At 51.4% G+C, this 19,467-nt stretch overlaps 2 protein-coding genes across 2 annotated transcripts in view; one reads left to right on the plus strand and one right to left on the minus strand.

The window, feature by feature from the left end:
• Positions 1 to 15,020, plus strand: part of dnah3 (dynein axonemal heavy chain 3) — a 49,700-nt gene extending 34,680 nt beyond the window's left edge. Inside the window, exons 41-61 of the mRNA XM_060037166.1 lie at positions 401 to 695; positions 870 to 1,049; positions 1,159 to 1,282; positions 1,647 to 1,803; positions 1,928 to 2,071; positions 2,174 to 2,840; positions 3,603 to 3,768; positions 4,177 to 4,393; positions 4,590 to 4,772; positions 5,001 to 5,199; positions 5,278 to 5,791; positions 6,065 to 7,692; positions 7,951 to 8,176; positions 10,370 to 10,614; positions 10,973 to 11,089; positions 12,352 to 12,509; positions 12,633 to 12,800; positions 12,889 to 13,031; positions 13,274 to 13,478; positions 14,183 to 14,320; positions 14,416 to 15,020. Coding sequence (XP_059893149.1) covers positions 401 to 695; positions 870 to 1,049; positions 1,159 to 1,282; positions 1,647 to 1,803; positions 1,928 to 2,071; positions 2,174 to 2,840; positions 3,603 to 3,768; positions 4,177 to 4,393; positions 4,590 to 4,772; positions 5,001 to 5,199; positions 5,278 to 5,791; positions 6,065 to 7,692; positions 7,951 to 8,176; positions 10,370 to 10,614; positions 10,973 to 11,089; positions 12,352 to 12,509; positions 12,633 to 12,800; positions 12,889 to 13,031; positions 13,274 to 13,478; positions 14,183 to 14,320; positions 14,416 to 14,769 — 6,228 coding nt within the window. The 3' untranslated portion in view covers positions 14,770 to 15,020. The remainder of the gene's footprint in view (positions 1 to 400; positions 696 to 869; positions 1,050 to 1,158; positions 1,283 to 1,646; positions 1,804 to 1,927; positions 2,072 to 2,173; positions 2,841 to 3,602; positions 3,769 to 4,176; positions 4,394 to 4,589; positions 4,773 to 5,000; positions 5,200 to 5,277; positions 5,792 to 6,064; positions 7,693 to 7,950; positions 8,177 to 10,369; positions 10,615 to 10,972; positions 11,090 to 12,351; positions 12,510 to 12,632; positions 12,801 to 12,888; positions 13,032 to 13,273; positions 13,479 to 14,182; positions 14,321 to 14,415) is intronic.
• Positions 15,021 to 15,919: 899 nt separating this feature from the next.
• lyrm1 (LYR motif containing 1) lies at positions 15,920 to 17,421 on the minus strand. Its single transcript, XM_060036343.1, has 5 exons — positions 17,010 to 17,421; positions 16,728 to 16,915; positions 16,569 to 16,629; positions 16,447 to 16,478; positions 15,920 to 16,361 (listed from the first exon to the last, which is right to left on the minus strand). The coding sequence occupies exons 1-5, from the start codon at positions 17,023 to 17,025 to the stop codon at positions 16,248 to 16,250; spliced, it is 411 nt and encodes a 136-aa protein (XP_059892326.1). The 5' UTR covers positions 17,026 to 17,421; the 3' UTR covers positions 15,920 to 16,247.
• Between the last annotated feature and the right edge of the window lie 2,046 nt (positions 17,422 to 19,467).

Consider the following 19,467-nt stretch of genomic DNA (forward strand, 5'->3'; position numbering starts at 1 on the left):
CATTATCATCATCCCCCATTCAGAACCCATTCACAGCTTCCAAACATCGATTTTAGTATTCTAAATGTTTCCTCTTGTCTTTTTTTTTTTTTAAATATAAAAACTCATCTTAGACACACTTTACTCTGCTAACCTCACCCTTACTCTTATACACACTTAACTTGGCCAACCCTTACCCTGACCCTGACTCTTATGAACACTTTATTCTGCCAACAGTAACCCCCGCCCACACTCCTACTGGAGCAGACCCTGATATTAGCTCCTCTATCTAGTTTTCACACCCATTGACTGACCAAAATAAAGACACATTACACATTACATCTTATTGCAGCTTTAAGTCATCTTTAGGATGTTGGAATCCCGGCAAAAAGGTCAGGGGTCGGTTGTTGCGTGTGTGCAGGTGTCTGACCTCATCGTCCCCACCATGGAGACGGCCCGCCAGCTCTTCTTCCTGAGCTCCTACCTGGCCCACGAGGTGCCCGCGCTGTTCCTGGGGCCCACAGGCACGGGCAAGTCTCTGATCAACAACAGCTTCCTGGTGCGGCTGCCCAAGGAGCGCTATGTGCCCAACTGCATCAACTTCTCCGCCCGCACCTCGGCCAACCAGACCCAGGACATCGTCATGGCCAAGCTGGACCGCCGCAGGAAGGGCGTGTTCGGGCCCCCCGTGGGGAAGAGGTGTGTCGTCTACGTGGGTAAGGAACACAGGAACCGGACTACTGTTTGTTTGGGATGGATACCTTGTAGAATGATCAGTGTTACGTGGTAATGCTGCTGGGTGCACTTGGAACAGGCACAGTTTATCGTATTGAATTCCTGAAAGAGCACCAAGCCCTTCCCTCTCTTTGACCTTTGACCTGTGTCGCTAGATGACCTCAACATGCCGGCTAAAGAAGTTTACGGGGCCCAGCCCCCCATCGAGCTGCTAAGACAGTGGATTGACCACCACCACTGGTATGACCAGAAGGACACCTCCAGACTGGACATCGTGGATGTTCTGTTTGTGTCTGCTATGGGGCCCCCTGGTGGAGGGAGGAACGACATTACAGGTGACGACTGTTGAATTATCCCATTTAGGATCGTTGTATCGTCAACTACTGCAAATAAACCTTAAAGTGGATAGATGTGAGTGAGCTAAAATGTCCTCTGGAACACCAGGTCGCTTCACCCGGCACCTGAACATCATCTCCATCGACTCGTTTGATGACGAAACAATGAGCAAGATCTTTGGTTCCATCACTGACTGGCACTTCAGCAGAGGCTTTGAGGCTTCCTTCTCCAGGTAACAAGACCAGTGGCGGTTTTAGGCACGGTCGAACCAGGCAGCCGCCCGGGGCGCCATCTTTGTGGGGGGCGCCAAATCACATGGGGTGCTTTCAATGAAGTACAAAACATTGTGTGGAGAATTGGTGTTTTGGCGCCCCCTCTGGCTGCAGGCGCACACCTGCTCGTTGAGAAGGTGCCGTGCACAGACGGAATGAAACCCCCACTGAAGTCCATAGGGTCATGATACAACCCCCCCCCCCCCCCCCCCCCTCCCCCCTGTGTGTGTGTGTGTGTGTGTGTGTGTGTGTGTGTGTGTGTGTGTGTGTGTGTGTGTGTGTGTGTGTGTGTGTGTGTGTGTGTGTGTGTGTGTGTGTGTGTAGGCTAGGGAAGATCATGGTGCAGGCCACCATGGCAGTTTATAAGGACACTATGGACAGCTTCCTCCCCACCCCGTCCAAGTCTCACTACATCTTCAACCTGAGGGACTTTGCCAGAGTAATCCGCGGTGTTCTGCTGGCACCGCACACACACATGCAGGTCAGGAGAGCAAACTGAATGGATTAGTGTTGCTATACTGGGTGCATCAATTGTTTAAACGATTCACATCTTTGGTAAATTCACCTTTAATTGAAGGTGGTTTTGATTTGATTTGTTCTCACAGGAAGGAGACAAGCTGATCCGTCTTTGGATACATGAGGTGTACCGTGTGTTCTACGACCGGCTCATCGACCACCAAGACAGGGAGATGTTCTTCAACATCGTCCAAGACAGAACTTCAAGTTTCTTTAAGCAGACCATCGACAAGGTGATCGATTATCCTGCATCTCTGCACACGCACGACGCGAGTGCACACACATAACAGAACAATAAGGTTTGATCATAAACCTTTTCCATGCCCAATATTCAGCTCTTGGGTCACCTAAGCCTGAACGGTAAAGTGGCAGACGAAGACATCCGCAGTCTGTTCTTCGGCGACTACGGCAAACCTGACGCGGACCCCAAGATCTACGACGAGCTGGGCGACCTGCCAGCCCTTCAGGAGGCGATGGAGTTGTACCTGGACGAGTTCAACAGCTGCAGCAAGGCGCCCATGGCCCTGGTCATGTTCCGGTTCGCCATAGAGCACGTGTCGCGGCTCTGCCGCGTGCTGAAGCAGGACAACGGCCACGCCCTGCTGGTGGGCATCGGGGGCTCAGGCCGGCACAGCGCCACCAAGCTGGCCGCCTTCATCAACGACTACGAGCTGTTCCAGATCGAGCTGACCAAGGGCTACGGGCTGGCGGACTGGCGGGACAGCTTAAAGAAGGTGATGCTGAAGACGGGCGTGGGGGGCCGCCGCCTGGTGTTCCTGTTCGGCGACAGCCAGATGAAGGACGAGGCCATGGTGGAGGACGTGAACATGCTGCTGAACACCAGCGACGTGCCCAACATGTTCCCCGCCGACGAGCGCGCCGACATCATCGACAAGGCGCAGGGCATCGCACGGACGGAGGGCAAGAAGATCGACGCCACCCCTCTCTCCATGTACAACTTCTTCATCGACCGTGTCAGGGCCAACCTGCACATTGTGCTCGGTAGGGTCACGCTCAGGGCTTACCCGTGGTTAGGTCTAACCGGTAAGGGTTAGGGCTAACCCACGGTTAAGGTTAGGGCTAACCGCTAAGGGTTAGGGCTAACCCATGGTTAAGGTTAGGGGTAACTGGTTAGGGTTAACCGGTAAGCTTTAGGGCTAACCAATGGTTAAGGTTAGGGGTAACCGGTAAGGGTTAGGGCTTACTGGTTAGGGTAGGGGCTAATCCATGGTTAAGGTTAGGGGTAACCGGTAAGGGTTAGGGCTAACCGGTTAGGGTTGGGGTTAACCCTTGGTTAGGGTTGGGGTTAACCCTTGGTTAGGGTTGGGGCTAATCCTTGGTTAGGGTTGGGGCTAACCCTTGATTAAGGTTTGGGCTAACCCTTGGTTAGGGTTGGGGCTAACCCTTGGTTAGGGTTAAGGCTAACCCTTGGTTAGGGTTGGGGCTAACCCTGGGTTAGGGTTAGGGCTAACCCTTGGTTAGGGTTGGGGCTAACCCTTGATTAAGGTTTGGGCTAACCGGTTAGGGTTGGGGCTAACCCTGGGTTAGGGTTAGGGCTAACCCTTGGTTAGGGTTGGGGCTAACCCTGGGTTAGGGTTGGGGCTAACCCTGGGTTAGGGTTGGGGCTAACTCTGGGTTAGGGTTGGGGCTAACCCTTGGTTAGGGTTACTGTGCACTCATAAGAGATTCATTCTTGAGCTTCCCTCTAGGACGGTGAATTATTGTGCTTTTGGTAACACACAATCTTTGCTCCAATTTGAAAAGCCATGAGTCCCATCGGTGACTCGTTCAGGAACCGTCTACGGATGTTCCCTTCCCTGATCAACTGCTGCACCATCGACTGGTTCCAGGCCTGGCCCACGGACGCTCTGGAGATGGTGGCCTATAAGTTCTTAGAGGACGTGGAGATGGACGGTGATGTTAGACTGGCGTAAGGCTATAAAACACAACATCCTGTTCATCCGGCCCTCAGTGCCATGGCTCGCAGTCTGCTACACAGAAATAACCCTCCACTTAATACCAGAACTGATCAATCTGAATGGATTAATCAACACAGCCTTGTAATAAATTATCTGATTCTATCTTATGTGCTAGCCCTGTAGAATCAAGAATAACTATTACGTTTTTGGAACATTTTGATTATTTTAACTTTTACTATGTGCCCTCGGTTTCTGTGAGTTTATGTTTTTTTCTTGTCCTGTCTGGTTGTGCTGCAGCAAAGTCCTTTTTTCTATATATGTCTCAGTGTCTGTATGTGTGTCTGTCTGTCTGTGAGTAAGGGTTAAGCCCAGAGACCACCACAGACATTGATTTCTTATTGTCTCTCGTTGGGTTTCAGAGTGGTGGAGATGTGCAAGACCTTCCAGACAAGTGTTAGGGACATGTCCGAGATGTACTTCACCAGACTGAGGAGACACAACTACGTGACTCCCACTTCCTACCTGCAGCTCATCCAGACCTTCAAGGCTCTGCTGAACTCCAAGAGGGATGAGGTGCACACCATGAAGAACCGCTACATCATCGGTCTACAGAAGTTGGGCTTTGCGGCCTCTCAGGTGACCTTCCAGGACGTTCTCACCCTTTAGGGTTAGGGTTAGCTAACCCTAACCCTCTCAAGTGACCTTCCAGGACGTTCTCACCCTTTTCTCAAAAGCTTAATATTCAACATTTTGACCAACATGAGAGATGTTCTCTCTAATCACCTTGAACCAATCGACACTTTGGTTAACCTCACTCTGTTTGGGTCCCCAGGTGACCCTGATGCAAAAGGAGCTGACCGCCTTGCAGCCAGAGCTGATCAAGACCTCAGCGGAGACGGACAAGATGATGGTGCAGATAGAGAAGGAAACGGTGGAGGTGGACGCAAAGAAGGAACTGGTTTCTGCGGATGAGAAGGTGGCCAATGACGCAGCCGCAGCAGCCAAAGCCATAAAGGTACTCTATACTCTCGGATAGGACATGGGAATTAATGGTACATGTTTTACAGAGCATTTACTTCTTAGTCATTGTATTGGATAATATTAGATTATTGTTATGTTATCAAAGTTTGCCGAGGCAGATGAACTCCCTCGAAGTATAAGGAAGAAAACGTAAAACAAGTGGGATTAGGGTAAGCAGCCTATGATCAGAGATGGAGGATTTCCTCTCCCTACTGGGGTTCAGGACGAGTGCGAAGGAGATCTGGCCGAGGCCATGCCCGCCCTGGAGGCGGCCCTGTCAGCCCTGAACACCCTGAAGCCTGCCGACATCACGGTGGTCAAGTCCATGCAGAACCCCCCCGGACTGGTCAAGCTGGTGATGGAGTCCATCTGCGTCATGAAGGGCATCAAAGCCGAGAGGAGGCCGGATCCCGGTGGCTCAGGTAGGACCTCCAGACAATCCTCAGCCGTTGATTAGACCAAGATAATGCTGTTGATCCTTTGACCCTTGTGTGGATCAGGCAAGATGATCGAGGACTTCTGGGGTCCGTCCAAGAAGCTCCTGGGAGACATGAAGTTTTTGGACCACCTCAAAGCCTACGATAAAGACAACATTCCCGTTGCCTCCATCAAGAAGATCAGAGAGAAGTTCATCGACAACCCAGAGTTTCAGCCGTCCATTATCAAGAACGTGTCGTCCGCCTGCGAGGGCCTCTGCAGCTGGGTGAGGGCCATGGAGGTTTACGAGCGCGTGGCCAAGGTGGTGGCGCCCAAGAAGGCCCGGCTCAGAGCGGCGGAGGACGAGCTGGCCGTCCAGATGGCCACGCTGGCCGTGAAGAGGGCGGAGCTTAAGGAGGTGGAGGACCGCCTGCAGGGCCTCAACCACACCTTCGCCGAGATGAACGGCAAGAAGAAGGACCTGGAGGACAACATCCAGCTGTGCTCCCAGAAGCTGATCCGGGCAGAGAAGCTGATAGGAGGACTGGGAGGAGAGAAGCACCGCTGGACCGAGGCCGCCCGGCTGCTGGGAATCAGGTACTTGTTTTACTGGGGCCGGATCCGGCAGGGTTAACCCTAACCCTTAAGGATTGGCTGAGGGTTTGATTAGCAGCCCAAAGACTCACAACCCACCTTAGCCAAATAAAAAATGCATAAATGATGGGTCGCTAAAATCCTTTGCTTACCAACACAGCAGTAACACCCTCGCATTGTTTAATGGCAATTAAAATGGCGATGCTGCTGGATTCCCTTTCTTTTAGAACATAAGGCAGTTTAGCATTATGGGCAATAAGTGGTGTCCTCCTCCAGATACACCAACCTGACGGGCGATGTCCTGCTGGCCTCCGGCAGCGTGGCGTACCTCGGGGCCTTCACGGTCGACTACCGCGTGGAGTGTCAGCAGAAGTGGCACGTCCTGTGCAAGGAGAAGAAGATCCCGTGCTCTGAGGATTTCACCCTCGGCAGCACCCTGGGCAACCAGGTGGCCATCAGGGCGTGGCAGATCGCCGGGCTCCCCGTGGACTCCTACTCCACGGACAACGGCATCATCGTGTCCACCTCGCGCCGCTGGCCCCTCATGATCGACCCCCAGGGCCAAGCGAACAAGTGGATCAGGAACATGGAGAAGGCCAACCAGCTGGCCGTCATCAAGCTCTCCGACGCTAACTTCATGAGGGTTCTGGAGAACTCTATCCAGTTCGGGACGCCGGTGCTCCTGGAGAACGTGGGGGAGGAGCTGGACGCGGTGCTGGAGCCGCTGTTGATGAAGCAGACCTTCAGACAGCAGGGCGTGGACTACATGAAGCTGGGAGAGAACATCGTGGAGTACTCAAAGAACTTCTTGTTCTACATGACCACTGGGCTGAGGAACCCTCACTACCTCCCCGAGGTGGCCGTCAAGGTCTGCTTGCTCAACTTCATGATCACCCCTCAGGGCTTGGAGGACCAGCTGTTGGGGATCGTGGCGGCCAGAGAGAAACCTGAGTTGGAGGAGAAGAAGAACCAGCTGATCCTGGAGAGCGCGGCCAACAACAAGCAGCTGAAGGCGATCGAGGACCAGATCCTGCAGGTGCTCTCCTCCTCAGAGGGGAACATCCTGGAGGACGAGACCGCCATCGAGATCCTGTCCTCCTCGAAGGTCCTGTCGGAGGAGATCTCGGAGAAGCAGAAGATAGCCAGCTTCACCGAGACAGAGATCGACCGGACGCGCATGGGGTACCGTCCCGTAGCCGAGCACTCCTCCACGCTGTTCTTCTGCATCTCGGAGCTGGCCAACATCGAGCCCATGTACCAGTACTCCCTGGGCTGGTTCATCAACCTCTACCAGCAGTCCATCTCCCAGAGCGCCCAGAGCCAGGACCTGAGTGAGAGGATCGCCCACATCGTCCGCCACTTCACACTCAGCATGTACAACAACGTGTGCCGCTCCCTCTTCGAGAAGGACAAGCTGCTCTTCTCCCTGCTCCTCACCGTTGGGCTCATGCAGAGCAAGGGGCGCGTGGACCCCGGGGTCTGGCGCTTCCTCCTGACCGGGGGCATCGCCCTGGACAACCCTCACCCCAACCCGGCCCCCGAGTGGCTCTCAGACAAATCCTGGTCCGAGATCGTCAGGGCAACCAAGCTGCCTAACCTGGGGGGGTTCTTTGAGCACGTCCGAGACCACCTCCCCCGCTGGAAGGCCGTGTACGACTCGGGGCGGCCCCAGGAGGAGGCGCTGCCTGACCACTGGGGGGCGCTGGCGGGCATGGACCGCCTGCTGATGCTGCGCTGCTTCAGGCCGGACAAGCTAGTGCCGGCCGTGGAGCAGTTCATCGTTGACAACATGGGGCGGGCCTTCACAGAGCCGCCCACCTTCGACCTGGCCGGGAGCTACAGGGACTCGAACTGCTGCTCTCCTCTCATCTTCGTGCTGTCACCAGGATCGGATCCCACTGCAGGTGACTTGCATCACTATTTGCATTTTTCCTTATAATTGTGCGATAAAATGTCTTTTTTCTACCACCATCTTTTTTATTGATATTTGTACATTGGTTGTATTGTTATTGAAACGTAATTACTGAAATCAAATCCATCCATTTCCTTTCCCTGATACATCGTTCTTATCCTGACCGGTTATGGTTGGGGTCATGCTTTGTCGATCTCACCGCTCTACACGATGCCTTCAGACTTCATTTATTCTGCATTCATACCTTCAGGTCTGCTGCAGTTTGCGGAGGACCTTGGGATGGGGGGTAGAAAGACGCAGACCATCTCCCTGGGCCAGGGCCAGGGGCCGATCGCCGCCCGGATGATAGAGCGGGCCCTCACCGAGGGCGTCTGGGTGGTGTTGCAGAACTGCCACCTGGCCACCAGCTGGATGCATGCGCTGGAGAGGATCTGTGTGGAGAACATCACCCCCGAGAATACGCACCCCGACTTCAGGTAGGGGCCCCTAACCCTAATCCTAACCCAGCCCCTAACCCTCACCCCCGAGAATACGCACCCCGACTTCAGGTAGGGGCCCCTAACCCTAATCCTAACCCAGCCCCTAACCCTCACCCCGAGAATACGCACCCCGACTTCAGGTAGGGGCCCCTAACCCTAACCCAGCCCCTAACCCTCACCCTGAGAATACGCACCCCGACTTCAGGTAGGGGCCCCTAACCCTAACCCAGCCCCTAACCCTCACCCTGAGAATACGCACCCCGACTTCAGGTAGGGGCCCCTAACCCTAACCCTAACCCAGCCCCTAACCCTCACCCCGAGAATACGCACCCCGACTTCAGGTAGGGGCCCCTAACCCTAACCCTAACCCAGCCCCTAACCCTCACCCTGAGAATACGCACCCCGACTTCAGGTAGGGGCCCCTAACCCTAACCCTAACCCAGCCCCTAACCCTCACCCTGAGAATACGCACCCCGACTTCAGGTAGGGGCCCCTAACCCTAACCCTAACCCAGCCCCTAACCCTCACCCCCGAGAATACGCACCCCGACTTCAGGTAGGGGCCCCTAACCCTAATCCTAACCCAGCCCCTAACCCTCACCCTGAGAATACGCACCCCGACTTCAGGTAGGGGCCCCTAACCCTAACCCTAACCCAGCCCCTAACCCTCACCCTGAGAATACGCACCCCGACTTCAGGTAGGGGCCCCTAACCCTAACCCAGCCCCTAACCCTCACCCTGAGAATACGCACCCCGACTTCAGGTAGGGGCCCCTAACCCTAACCCTAACCCAGCCCCTAACCCTCACCCTGAGAATACGCACCCCGACTTCAGGTAGGGGCCCCTAACCCTAACCCAGCCCCTAACCCTCACCCCCGAGAATACGCACCCCGACTTCAGGTAGGGGCCCCTAACCCTAATCCTAACCCAGCCCCTAACCCTCACCCTGAGAATACGCACCCCGACTTCAGGTAGGGGCCCCTAACCCTAACCCAGCCCCTAACCCTCACCCTGAGAATACGCACCCCGACTTCAGGTAGGGGCCCCTAACCCTAATCCTAACCCAGCCCCTAACCCTCACCCTGAGAATACGCACCCCGACTTCAGGTAGGGGCCCCTAACCCTAATCCTAACCCAGCCCCTAACCCTCACCCTGAGAATACGCACCCCGACTTCAGGTCTGAGCAACACAACACACAGCAACACAACACAGTAACACAACACAAGGCAACACACAGCAACACATCACACAGCAACACACAGCAACACATCACACAGTAACACAACACACAGCAACACAACACACAGCAACACACCGTAATTCAACACAAAGCAACACACAGCAACACAACACACAGCAACACAACACACAGTAACACAACACACAGCAACACAACACACAGCAACACAACACACAGAAACACACAGCAACACAACACACAACAACACACCGTAATTCAACACAAAGCAACACACAGCAACACACAGCAACACAACACACAGCAACACGCAGAAACACAACACACAGCAACACAACACACCACTCAGCAACACAACACACAGCAACACAAAGCAACACAACACACAGCAACACAACACACAGCAACACAACAAAGTAACACAACACAAAGCCACACACAGCAATGCAACACACAGGAACACAACACACAGCAACACAACACACAGCAACACAACACACAGCAACACACAGTAACACAACACACAGCAACACAACACACAGCAACACAACACACAGCAACACAACACACAGCAACACAACACACAGCAACACACAGTAACACAACACACAGCAACACAACACAAAGCAACACACAGCAACACAACACACAGCAACACACAGCAACACAACACACAGCAACACAGCAACACACAGCAACACACAGCAACACAACACACAGCAACACACAGCAACACAACACACAGCAACACACAGCAACACAACACACAGCAACACACAGAAGCAACAAGTAATGGTCCTACTATTTGTTGTTTAGTCTTTGTTGACTTTGATCCAAGCGATTCGTATGCAGGTGTTAATGATGGGTTAGGATTAGGGTTAGCGTTAGGGTTAGCCCTAACCCTGTTAATGATGTCTATAGGAAGACCCAGCTGTGAGGACAGAAAGGAGGGGTTATGAATCCAAAATGAATCAGATGATCTCTCCTCTCAGGTTGTGGCTCACCAGTTATCCATCTGACAAGTTCCCGGTCAGCATCCTGCAGAACGGCGTGAAGATGACCAACGAGCCCCCGAAGGGCCTCAGAGCCAACCTGCTGCGCTCCTATTCCAGCCACCCCATCAGCGACCCTGACTTCTTCTGCGGCTCCCAGAAGCAGGAGGTCTGGCAGAAGATGCTCTTCAGTCTGAGCTTCTTCCACGCTCTGGTCCAGGAGAGGAGGAACTTTGGACCACTGGGTGAGGTTAGGGTTAGGGTGGGGTTAGGGTTAGGGTTGGGGTTAGGGTTAGGGTTAGGGTGGGGTTAGGGTGAGGGTTAGGGTTGGGGTTAGGGTTAGGGTGGGGTTAGGGTGAGGGTTGGGGTTAGGGTTAGGGTTAGGGTTGAATGAAAGCCATAGCGTCAACGCTTTCATCAAAGGCGTCTGGCAGTACCTTGAGCAAAGGCGTTCTTAGCCTACTGAGCACCAGTGGAAGTCAAACCCTCAACCTGGCGTTGTTAATGCCTTGCTCTGCCAGCTGAGCCATCCAAGACCAAATGGACCAATGTAAGGTTTGTCTCTTAGCGTGTGCACTGATGGTTAAAGTGTTTTGGCCTTAGGATGGAACATCCCCTACGAGTTCAACGAGTCGGACCTGAGGATCAGCATGAGGCAGCTCAAGATGTTCCTGGAGGAGTATGAGGAGGTGCCTCTGGAGGCCCTCACCTACCTGACGGGTGAGAGACAGTCTGTAGACGCTGCTCCTCAACTATCTAAGCCATCTAACCAATCCAACCCTAGATCCTTATCCTGTGATTAATGGATCAATTACCTATGAGATATAGATGAAAGCGAATGAGTGTCCTGCACAAGTTAATACATCTAAATGTGATATTATATTTGTTAGCTTTCTCGGAAAAGCAACCAATAAAACCTAAAATATTATGACCCATCAAAGTTCAATCAGTAAATCTGCTCTCGCTCAACCAATCAAGTCAATGAACAAACAAATCTTTTCAGCACATCATAAGACCTGCAATATACAACAACCATGCCTGACTCTTATCACTTCAGTATCTTCCACTATATCCCCTCCCACTATACAGTACAAACCGTTAGCCTAACGCTACACAGTACAAACCGTTAGCCTAACGCTATACAGTACAAACCGTTAGCCTAACGCTGTACAGTACAAACCGTTAGCCTAACGCTATACATTACAAACCGTTAGCCTAACGCTGTACAGTACAAACCGTTAGCCTAACGCTATACAGTACAAACCGTTAGCCTAACGCTATACAGTACCAACCGTTAGCCTAACGCTATACAGTACCAACCGTTAGCCTAACGCTATACAGTACAAACCGTTAGCCTAACGCTGTACAGTACAAACCGTTAGCCTAACGCTACACAGTACAAACCGTTAGCCTAACGCTACACAGTACAAACCGTTAGCCTAACGCTATACAGTACAAACCGTTAGCCTAACGCTATACAGTACAAACCATTAGCCTAACGCTATACAGTACCAACCGTTAGCCTAACGCTGTACAGTACAAACCGTTAGCCTAACGCTATACAGTACAAACCGTTAGCCTAACGCTATACAGTACAAACCGTTAGCCTAACGCTATACAGTACAAACCGTTAGCCTAACGCTATACAGTACCAACCGTTAGCCTAACGCTATACAGTACCAACCGTTAGCCTAACGCTGTACAGTACCAACCGTTAGCCTAACGCTATACAGTACCAACCGTTAGCCTAACGCTATACAGTACCAACCGTTAGCCTAACGCTATACAGTACAAACCGTTAGCCTAACGCTGTACAGTACAAACCGTTAGCCTAACGCTGTACAGTACAAACCGTTAGCCTAACGCTGTACAGTACCAACCGTTAGCCTAACGCTGTACAGTACCAACCGTTAGTGTAACCGTATATTGATCAAACCGTCAGCGTAACACTTGTCCCTGCACCCTGCTCTGCCCGGTCTCAGGGGAGTGTAACTACGGAGGCAGAGTGACGGATGACAAGGACCGGCGCCTGCTGGTGTCACTGCTCTCCATCTTCTACAGCTGGGATGTGATCACGCAGCCAGGCCACCGGCTGTGTGAGGGGGAGCTGTACTATGTCCCGCCCCACGGCCCGCACCAGGTACTGTCTGGTGACGCCCTAGGCTGCTCTGACATAAAGCCCGGCATGGACAGCTACGACTTCTACGGCTGAGATACACCATTGAGATATTCTTTATCTTACACACATTGTTTTTTCTTTCAGACTTATGTCGACTACATTCGCAATCTGCCGATTAGCACAGACCCGTGTGTGTTCGGACTTCATGGCAACGCTGACATCACAAAGGACAACCAGGAGACCAATCAGCTGCTGGATGGAGTGCTGCTGACTCTGCCCAGACAGTCTGGGGGCGGGGCCAAGTCCCCCCAGGTGAGCAGGCTCACCTGGCTCACCACAGACTTCACTAAGCCTTTTGTCTCGCCCTGCCCCCTCACCTCTGATGTCTCTGATGCTCCAGGAGCTGGTGGACGAGCTGGCGGAGGACATCCTGTCTAAACTGCCGGCGGACTTTGACATGCAGATGGTGGTGGAGAAGTACCCGGTGCGGTACGAGGAGTCGATGAACACGGTGCTGAGGCAGGAGCTCATCCGCTTCAACAGGTCCGTTCACCAGGGTTAAGACATCTGCTCTTTAGGCGCCTTGCTCAGAGATGGCTCCACGTACAAAGGTGCTGATTGGGGATCAAACCCAGAACCTTTTTGGGATGGCAGGGACCATGTACAGAACAGGTTCTATACCAGAGTTAGCTGAATAGCTCATTTGTATCTGTGGTCCATAACTTAGGTTTCTATTCAATACGCTCATCGTTATAAGACTGTTGTGACTCATCTGATGGTTCCAGGCTGACTCAGGTGGTGCGTCAGAGTCTGATCAACACCTGCAAGGCTCTGAAGGGGCAGGTGGTGATGTCTGCGGAGCTGGAGGGGGTCTTCAACAGCATGCTGGTGGGCAAGGTGCCCGCCTCGTGGGCCGCCAAGTCCTACCCGTCCCTCAAGCCCCTGGGCAGCTATGTGGCCGACCTGCTGGCCAGGCTGGCCTTCCTACAGGTCAGGGGTTTCAACGAGAGGCAGGCCTACGGCCTGATCCTCCTCTGTATAGGAAGAGTTCGGCTTACGCCTTGTGGCATGTGACGGCGGAGGTCTTAAGGGCCACTCACACTAGGGCCGTTTGCCTGTTCGGTGCTGCAGGAAGATTCAGCACGATTCCCCCCCTCCCCACTCCCCCCGCTGGCCCGTGGTCACACTGCTCCCAAGGGCCGTGGCCTGGGTGCGATTGCTCCTTCATACATACGTCATCACGTCGTAATACGATAAATACTTCATCACCAAGCGTGGTGTCCAGCTGCGACTGAATGCTGTCGTCGGCCCAAATTTCAAGTAAACACTCGACTTCACTATTGCACCAACGTAAACCCACTCGTGAACCGCTTGCCGCCATTGTTTAAAACGATAGTTGTGGGGAAGAAGGGCATGGACCTATAAAGAAAGAAGGGTCGCGCAAGGACTTCATCCAGCTCACGTTGCGTATCCGCGCGTGTGCGTGTGTCATCTCATTAGCATCTTTACCTTGGCCACGGCACACCTCTCCCAAGTGTGCCGTGACCAAGGGGCAGTTCCGTGCTGGAATACGGATGGCGTGGTCACACTAGCCAAACGTTCTAGACTTTAGTATGCAAATGAGCTCGGGCACGGGGCCGTGGCCCTAGTGTGAGTGGCCCCTTAATCTTAGTCTGTACGTTTGGGTTTGGCAGGGTTGGATAGCCGGTGGCCCCCCTTCAGTCTTCTGGCTCTCTGGCTTCTACTTCACCCAATCCTTCCTCACCGGAGTAGCGCAGAACTACGCCAGGAAGAACGCCATCCCCATAGACTTTGTCGGCTTTGAATTTGAGGCAAGTGTGGAAAAGCCACGACTCTCAACCCTTTCACACGTAAACCCAGCCATCATTTTCAAAGAAGAGATGTTCAACAAGCTTAATGTTTCCAGGTGACCCGAGACGAGACCAACACCGACCAGAAGCCGGACGACGGGGCCTACGTACGCGGGCTCTACATGGAGGGGGCTCGCTGGGACCGGCACCTGATGGTGATCGGAGAGTCCCTCCCGAAGATCCTGTTCGACCCTCTGCCCGTCATCTGGCTCCGGCCCGGGGAGATGTCCGGGTTCAAGCATGAGAACGTCTACGTGTGTCCCGTGTACAAGACCAGCGCACGGCGCGGGACCCTGTCCACCACCGGCCACTCCACCAACTACGTGCTGCCCATCGAGCTGCCGTCGGACCGGGCCCAGAACCACTGGGTGAACCGGGGGGTGGCCTGCCTCTGCCAGCTGGACGACTGAGCAAAACCATCTCGGATTGGACGGAAGAGTTCTGAAAGCCATAGGACCGAGGAAATGTATCCATGTTTACAATATCGATGGAGTAGTCGATAGCTACATATACAGGAGAAGAAAATATTTTTAACGAAAATGACCTTAAGTACAAGTCTTAGCTCCTTGTACTTCATTTGTAATTCTTTATTTTACTACACTACATTCCAAAGCAAACATGTATTTTCTCTGTACAGATTAAAGTTAGGATGTAAAAGTTATTCTTTATAGTTCAGTGTGGCTGATGAAAAGAGGCTCAGGTTCACTGCACCATGCTAATGGGTGATTAGTTAGGCTAACCTAACCCTACTGGGAGGTCAGGGTGATTAGTGAGGCTAACCTAACCCTACTGGGAGGTCAGGGTGATTAGTGAGGCTAACCTAACCCTAACCCTACTGGGAGGTCAGGGTGATTAGTTAGGCTAACCTAACCCTACTGGGAGGTCAGGGTGATTAGTGAGGCTAACCTAACCCTACTGGGAGGTCAGGGTGATTATTGAGGCTAACCTAACCCTAACCCTACTGGGAGGTCAGGGTGATTATTGAGGCTAACCTAACCCTAACCCTACTGGGAGGTCAGGGTGATTATTGAGGCTAACCTAACCCTAACCCTACTGGGAGGTCAGGGTGATTATTGAGGCTAACCTAACCCTACTGGGAGGTCAGGGTGATTAGTGAGGCTAACCTAACCCTAACCCTACTGGGAGGTCAGGGTGATTAGTTAGGCTAACCTAACCCTACTGGGAGGTCAGGGTGATTAGTTAGGCTAACCTAACCCTACTGGGAGGTCAGGGTGATTATTGAGGCTAACCTAACCCTAACCCTACTGGGAGGTCAGGGTGATTAGTTAGGCTAACCTAACCCTACTGGGAGGTCAGGGTGATTAGTGAGGCTAACCTAACCCTACTGGGAGGTCAGGGTGATTAGTGAGGCTAACCTAACCCTAACCCTACTGGGAGGTCAGGGGGATGAATCGCCGTCATCTTTTAGACTACACTTTAATGAATGGAATGTTTAATGGACAGCTTCTAGGGTCTCGTGGGCTAAAGATTGGAAACTGGTAAAATGCACCAAACAACTATTTTAGGAGCTCTGCTAGGTTTTTAGTTAAGTATTGGACATTTAGTATTTTCTTATCTCTTTATTATAAACAAATAAATAAATGGCCAAATACAATGTGATGCTTTTCACATTACAATATAGACAGCTTTACTATAAATAAGGTGATAAGATATATACACACACACACGATAAACAATGTCACAGAACACAAATGAAAACATTTTGCAGTTCCTTTGAGTGTAGCCTGTGCTTTAACCGTAACACTTAAGTAACCTTTGCTCTCTGCAGCAGAGCTTATATATTTTTAAATGGCTGGAAAAGTGGTCATTCCCCTGACCCATGTCATGTGACCTCTGTAACATGACCTCCGTCGGGCTCCGGTGAGACTCAGGTGTCGTCCTGTGACTGCAGGTAGACGGGCTTGGCCTGTCTCCGCAGACGTTGCTGCCCGAGCAGCCTCCTGCCCTTCTGTGTGGCCAGGCCCATTGGCGGGAGGTACGACTGCAATTAGAATAGATTTAAAAAGGGTACATTGTCAGCTGACAGCAATGTGGTCTTTGTGAATACAGAACATGTTTGTACTTACTGCTCTTGGAAATGGATTCCTGTAGTGTAGACCTGTCAAAAGAAGGACATCTTTATGTGACATTATGACAGATTGAAACATAAAAGTACTTGGACTAGTAACCAAAACATTCGATTTCGTACCTATTTCTATCCTTGCTTCACACTCGTCTATGCACCTCTTGACGGATTCTTGATCTGTTAACTTAAGAAAAAAAAAAGGATAATGTCACGAAGATTTCCCATATGGGGACAACAAGTGGCAAGGCATTTTCACCATCACAAAAACACTCATTTGAATACCTTTTGGTTTTGTCTGAATAAGCTGCGGGCTTCCAGAACAATGTAATTTCTCTCAGCCTCTGTGTCTTGTTTAACACCTGACTGGGCCTGCCAGTTTCGGGCAATTCGAAACAACCTCGAATAAAGAGACAGCACCTTGTTCCTAGTAGCAGCAGTCATTGGAACAAGTATGGATCCTTGAATACGACCTGCAAGTGACATAACAGGAATAACAGTCCTGAATTGTTGACCAAACATCAAATGAATTAGCATTAGTCTCGTTCAAGCCGGTACAAAGCTTACATCGACGGTTTTTCATTACCAACCTTTAAGCTTGAGGTCATATTACGGATAGCATGTCAGAATATTTATTTCGATGCTGCTCGTGTTTATAATTTGAACATCCGTTTGGAAAGAGTTCGGGTTCCAGCTCTTCATCTACCTGTTAAGTTTGAAGGACCATGAATGTGTTGGAACAACAACTTTACAGGACGGGTTTGTCGCCCGATAATGACGTGTCCCTGCTGAGCGCATCATAGTATGATATAACTTTTTGTTTTACATGTGAACGTCTTCAAGACATAGATCGATGGAGATCAATAAAACGTAATGTCATTTTCCATGCAGGTAATGGGACACTATTGCAGCAGGAAATGTTATAAAATGGATGATAGAAAAAGAATTGCGGTCAAGCCAGCAGACACCTCGAGAACAACGGTAAAGCCAGCCGACCCAGTTTTCCGCTGTACGTGTATATACTAGCCATTACGGTAATATCGTCTCCAAACTGGTTTCAAAAAAACATTCGTCGGGTACATACCAAAAGACAGTCAATAAAAGCATATGTACCGACTTCGTGAGTATACCTCCAAAAAAAGAAAGCCCAACCAATTGACATATGTAAGCTTTGGCAATCGTTTTTTATTGGAATTTTGAACAATACCCTGTGTAGCGCACACCAATTTCACTTCAGGGTAATATGGCGCGTTCACATCGCTGGGAATTATGGGGAAAACCTTTTCGCGACGTCGGAAAGTTCTCGTGAACGACACCTCATGATGCTCTGATGATTCTACTTCTTTTCTGCCGCCTTCAATCTATAGGTCCATGCCTTTAAACCTCTCGGAGTTTCCGGGAGTTTCGGAGGTTCGGACCTTAAGCTCAGAGGAAAGTGCTTTGAACACTCTGTTGGGTCGGAGTTTTCATTCCGAGTCTCGTGCGGAAATAAAGCAATTCAAGTCTTCCGAGAACCCGTCACAACAATGGCTGCCCATTTCATTGATAGACTAAAGTGAACCTGCAGCAAGCACTAAGAGGCGAACTTAACACCAATTCTAACATTTGCATTACGATACATTATAGCTTACAATTATAAACATCAACTGATAAATTCCCGCTGTTGTGCCATTTTAAGCAATTCTAATAACTGATTCATCTGATTCAGCAAAAAGTTCCCTGTGGGCATCCATACTTGTTGTTGTTATGAAGTCTAGTCTGACGAACAATCTGTATTTCTGGTTTTATGTCATCCTACGCTCTTCTGAGGGGCGTTCCCTGAACACTCTTAATTCCACCGGAGGCGACCGCGCCGCGGGACGGCTGCGCCGCGGTCACCGCTGCTGATCGCTTCCTCTCTAATCAATGAGACAATTTCCACCGGGCGCGCCGCGGAACGTTTCAGCAGCGTCCCAGGAGCGGCGTGCTGCGCCGCGGCGCTATCTTTCCGTCGCACTTCTATTTTTGCTGCGAGCCGCTGCTAAACCGCGTCAATTTCAACAGAGCAGGTCGAGCCGGGCAGGAAGTGAAAAGTAAAAGCCATAGAGCATCCGGTCAATTTTCAAAATAAAAGACAATACTCGGCTCATGTAACTTCACATCAACATTATTACGTCATGACCGGTGGCACCAGGTCAGCAGTCAATCAATCAAAGGGTCTCAGAGGGTCGGCAACATGGACGACGAGTGACTCATTGTCGAAGTTCAGCAACATGAAGTAATTTATGAAGGACAATGGCCGGAAGGACAAAGCGTGGCATTTAATTGCAATAGTTTTGGGAGTGGAAGGTGAGTACATTAGGTTTAGGATTATCTCGTGATCTCGCGTGAATACGGCTGGCTCGCAAGGCAGCGCTACGCTGCCGCGCCCCGTGCCCACTACCTCCGTCAGTTGACCATTGCCCATTGACTTTGAATGGGGACGGACGCGCAATGCATTGTGGATCCATCCGTTCAGTTGGAGCGTTCGCCACCGTCAGAAAGTTGAACAATTTTAAACTTTTTCGGCAGCGACGGTTCCGTCATCCAATCAGATCGCGTATGCAAATTTAAGCACTGTGACGCGACTCGGGCTCTGACGATACTGGAAAGCGGGAAAGCGGGTCATCTTGCCTCGCAACAAGCAGGAAGAAGCGGGAAGAACCCGGCGAAGCGATTTGATTGGCTGACGGATGCCTCTGCAAAGACTACTCCCCCATCCGTCAGCCACGCCTTCCCACGTCCGTTGACTGACGGTGCAGTGGGCAGTGCCCACTGCCCACTGCGTCGGACACCAGCTTTCCGAGTTGCAATTGGGAAAATCTCCCAGCTTTCTTGCGACATTTCACAGAGACACGCCCCCTTTTGGTCGGGCCTCCTCGGAATTCTGCGAGTAAACCGAGTTCAGTGATGACGCTCTCAACAAAAATTGCTGCGCCCGTAAAGAGATTTATTTTCTTTGTATTTGTATCACGTTGGTCATTTTAATGTTGATTATTAAATGCTC

This window comes from Gadus macrocephalus, chromosome 18, assembly GCF_031168955.1.
Source record: "Gadus macrocephalus chromosome 18, ASM3116895v1".
NCBI classification, from domain to species: Eukaryota; Metazoa; Chordata; class Actinopteri; order Gadiformes; family Gadidae; genus Gadus; species Gadus macrocephalus.

Bases quoted from the DNA above. Each gene is read 5' to 3' on its own strand.
- lyrm1 (XM_060036343.1), bottom strand. The intron at 16,479-16,568 runs GTACGAAATCGA...TTCTTTTGACAG, and splicing joins TGAAGCAAGGATAGAAATAG to GTCTACACTACAGGAATCCA. The intron at 16,362-16,446 runs GTAAGTACAAAC...TTCTAATTGCAG, and splicing joins GGAATCCATTTCCAAGAGCA to TCGTACCTCCCGCCAATGGG.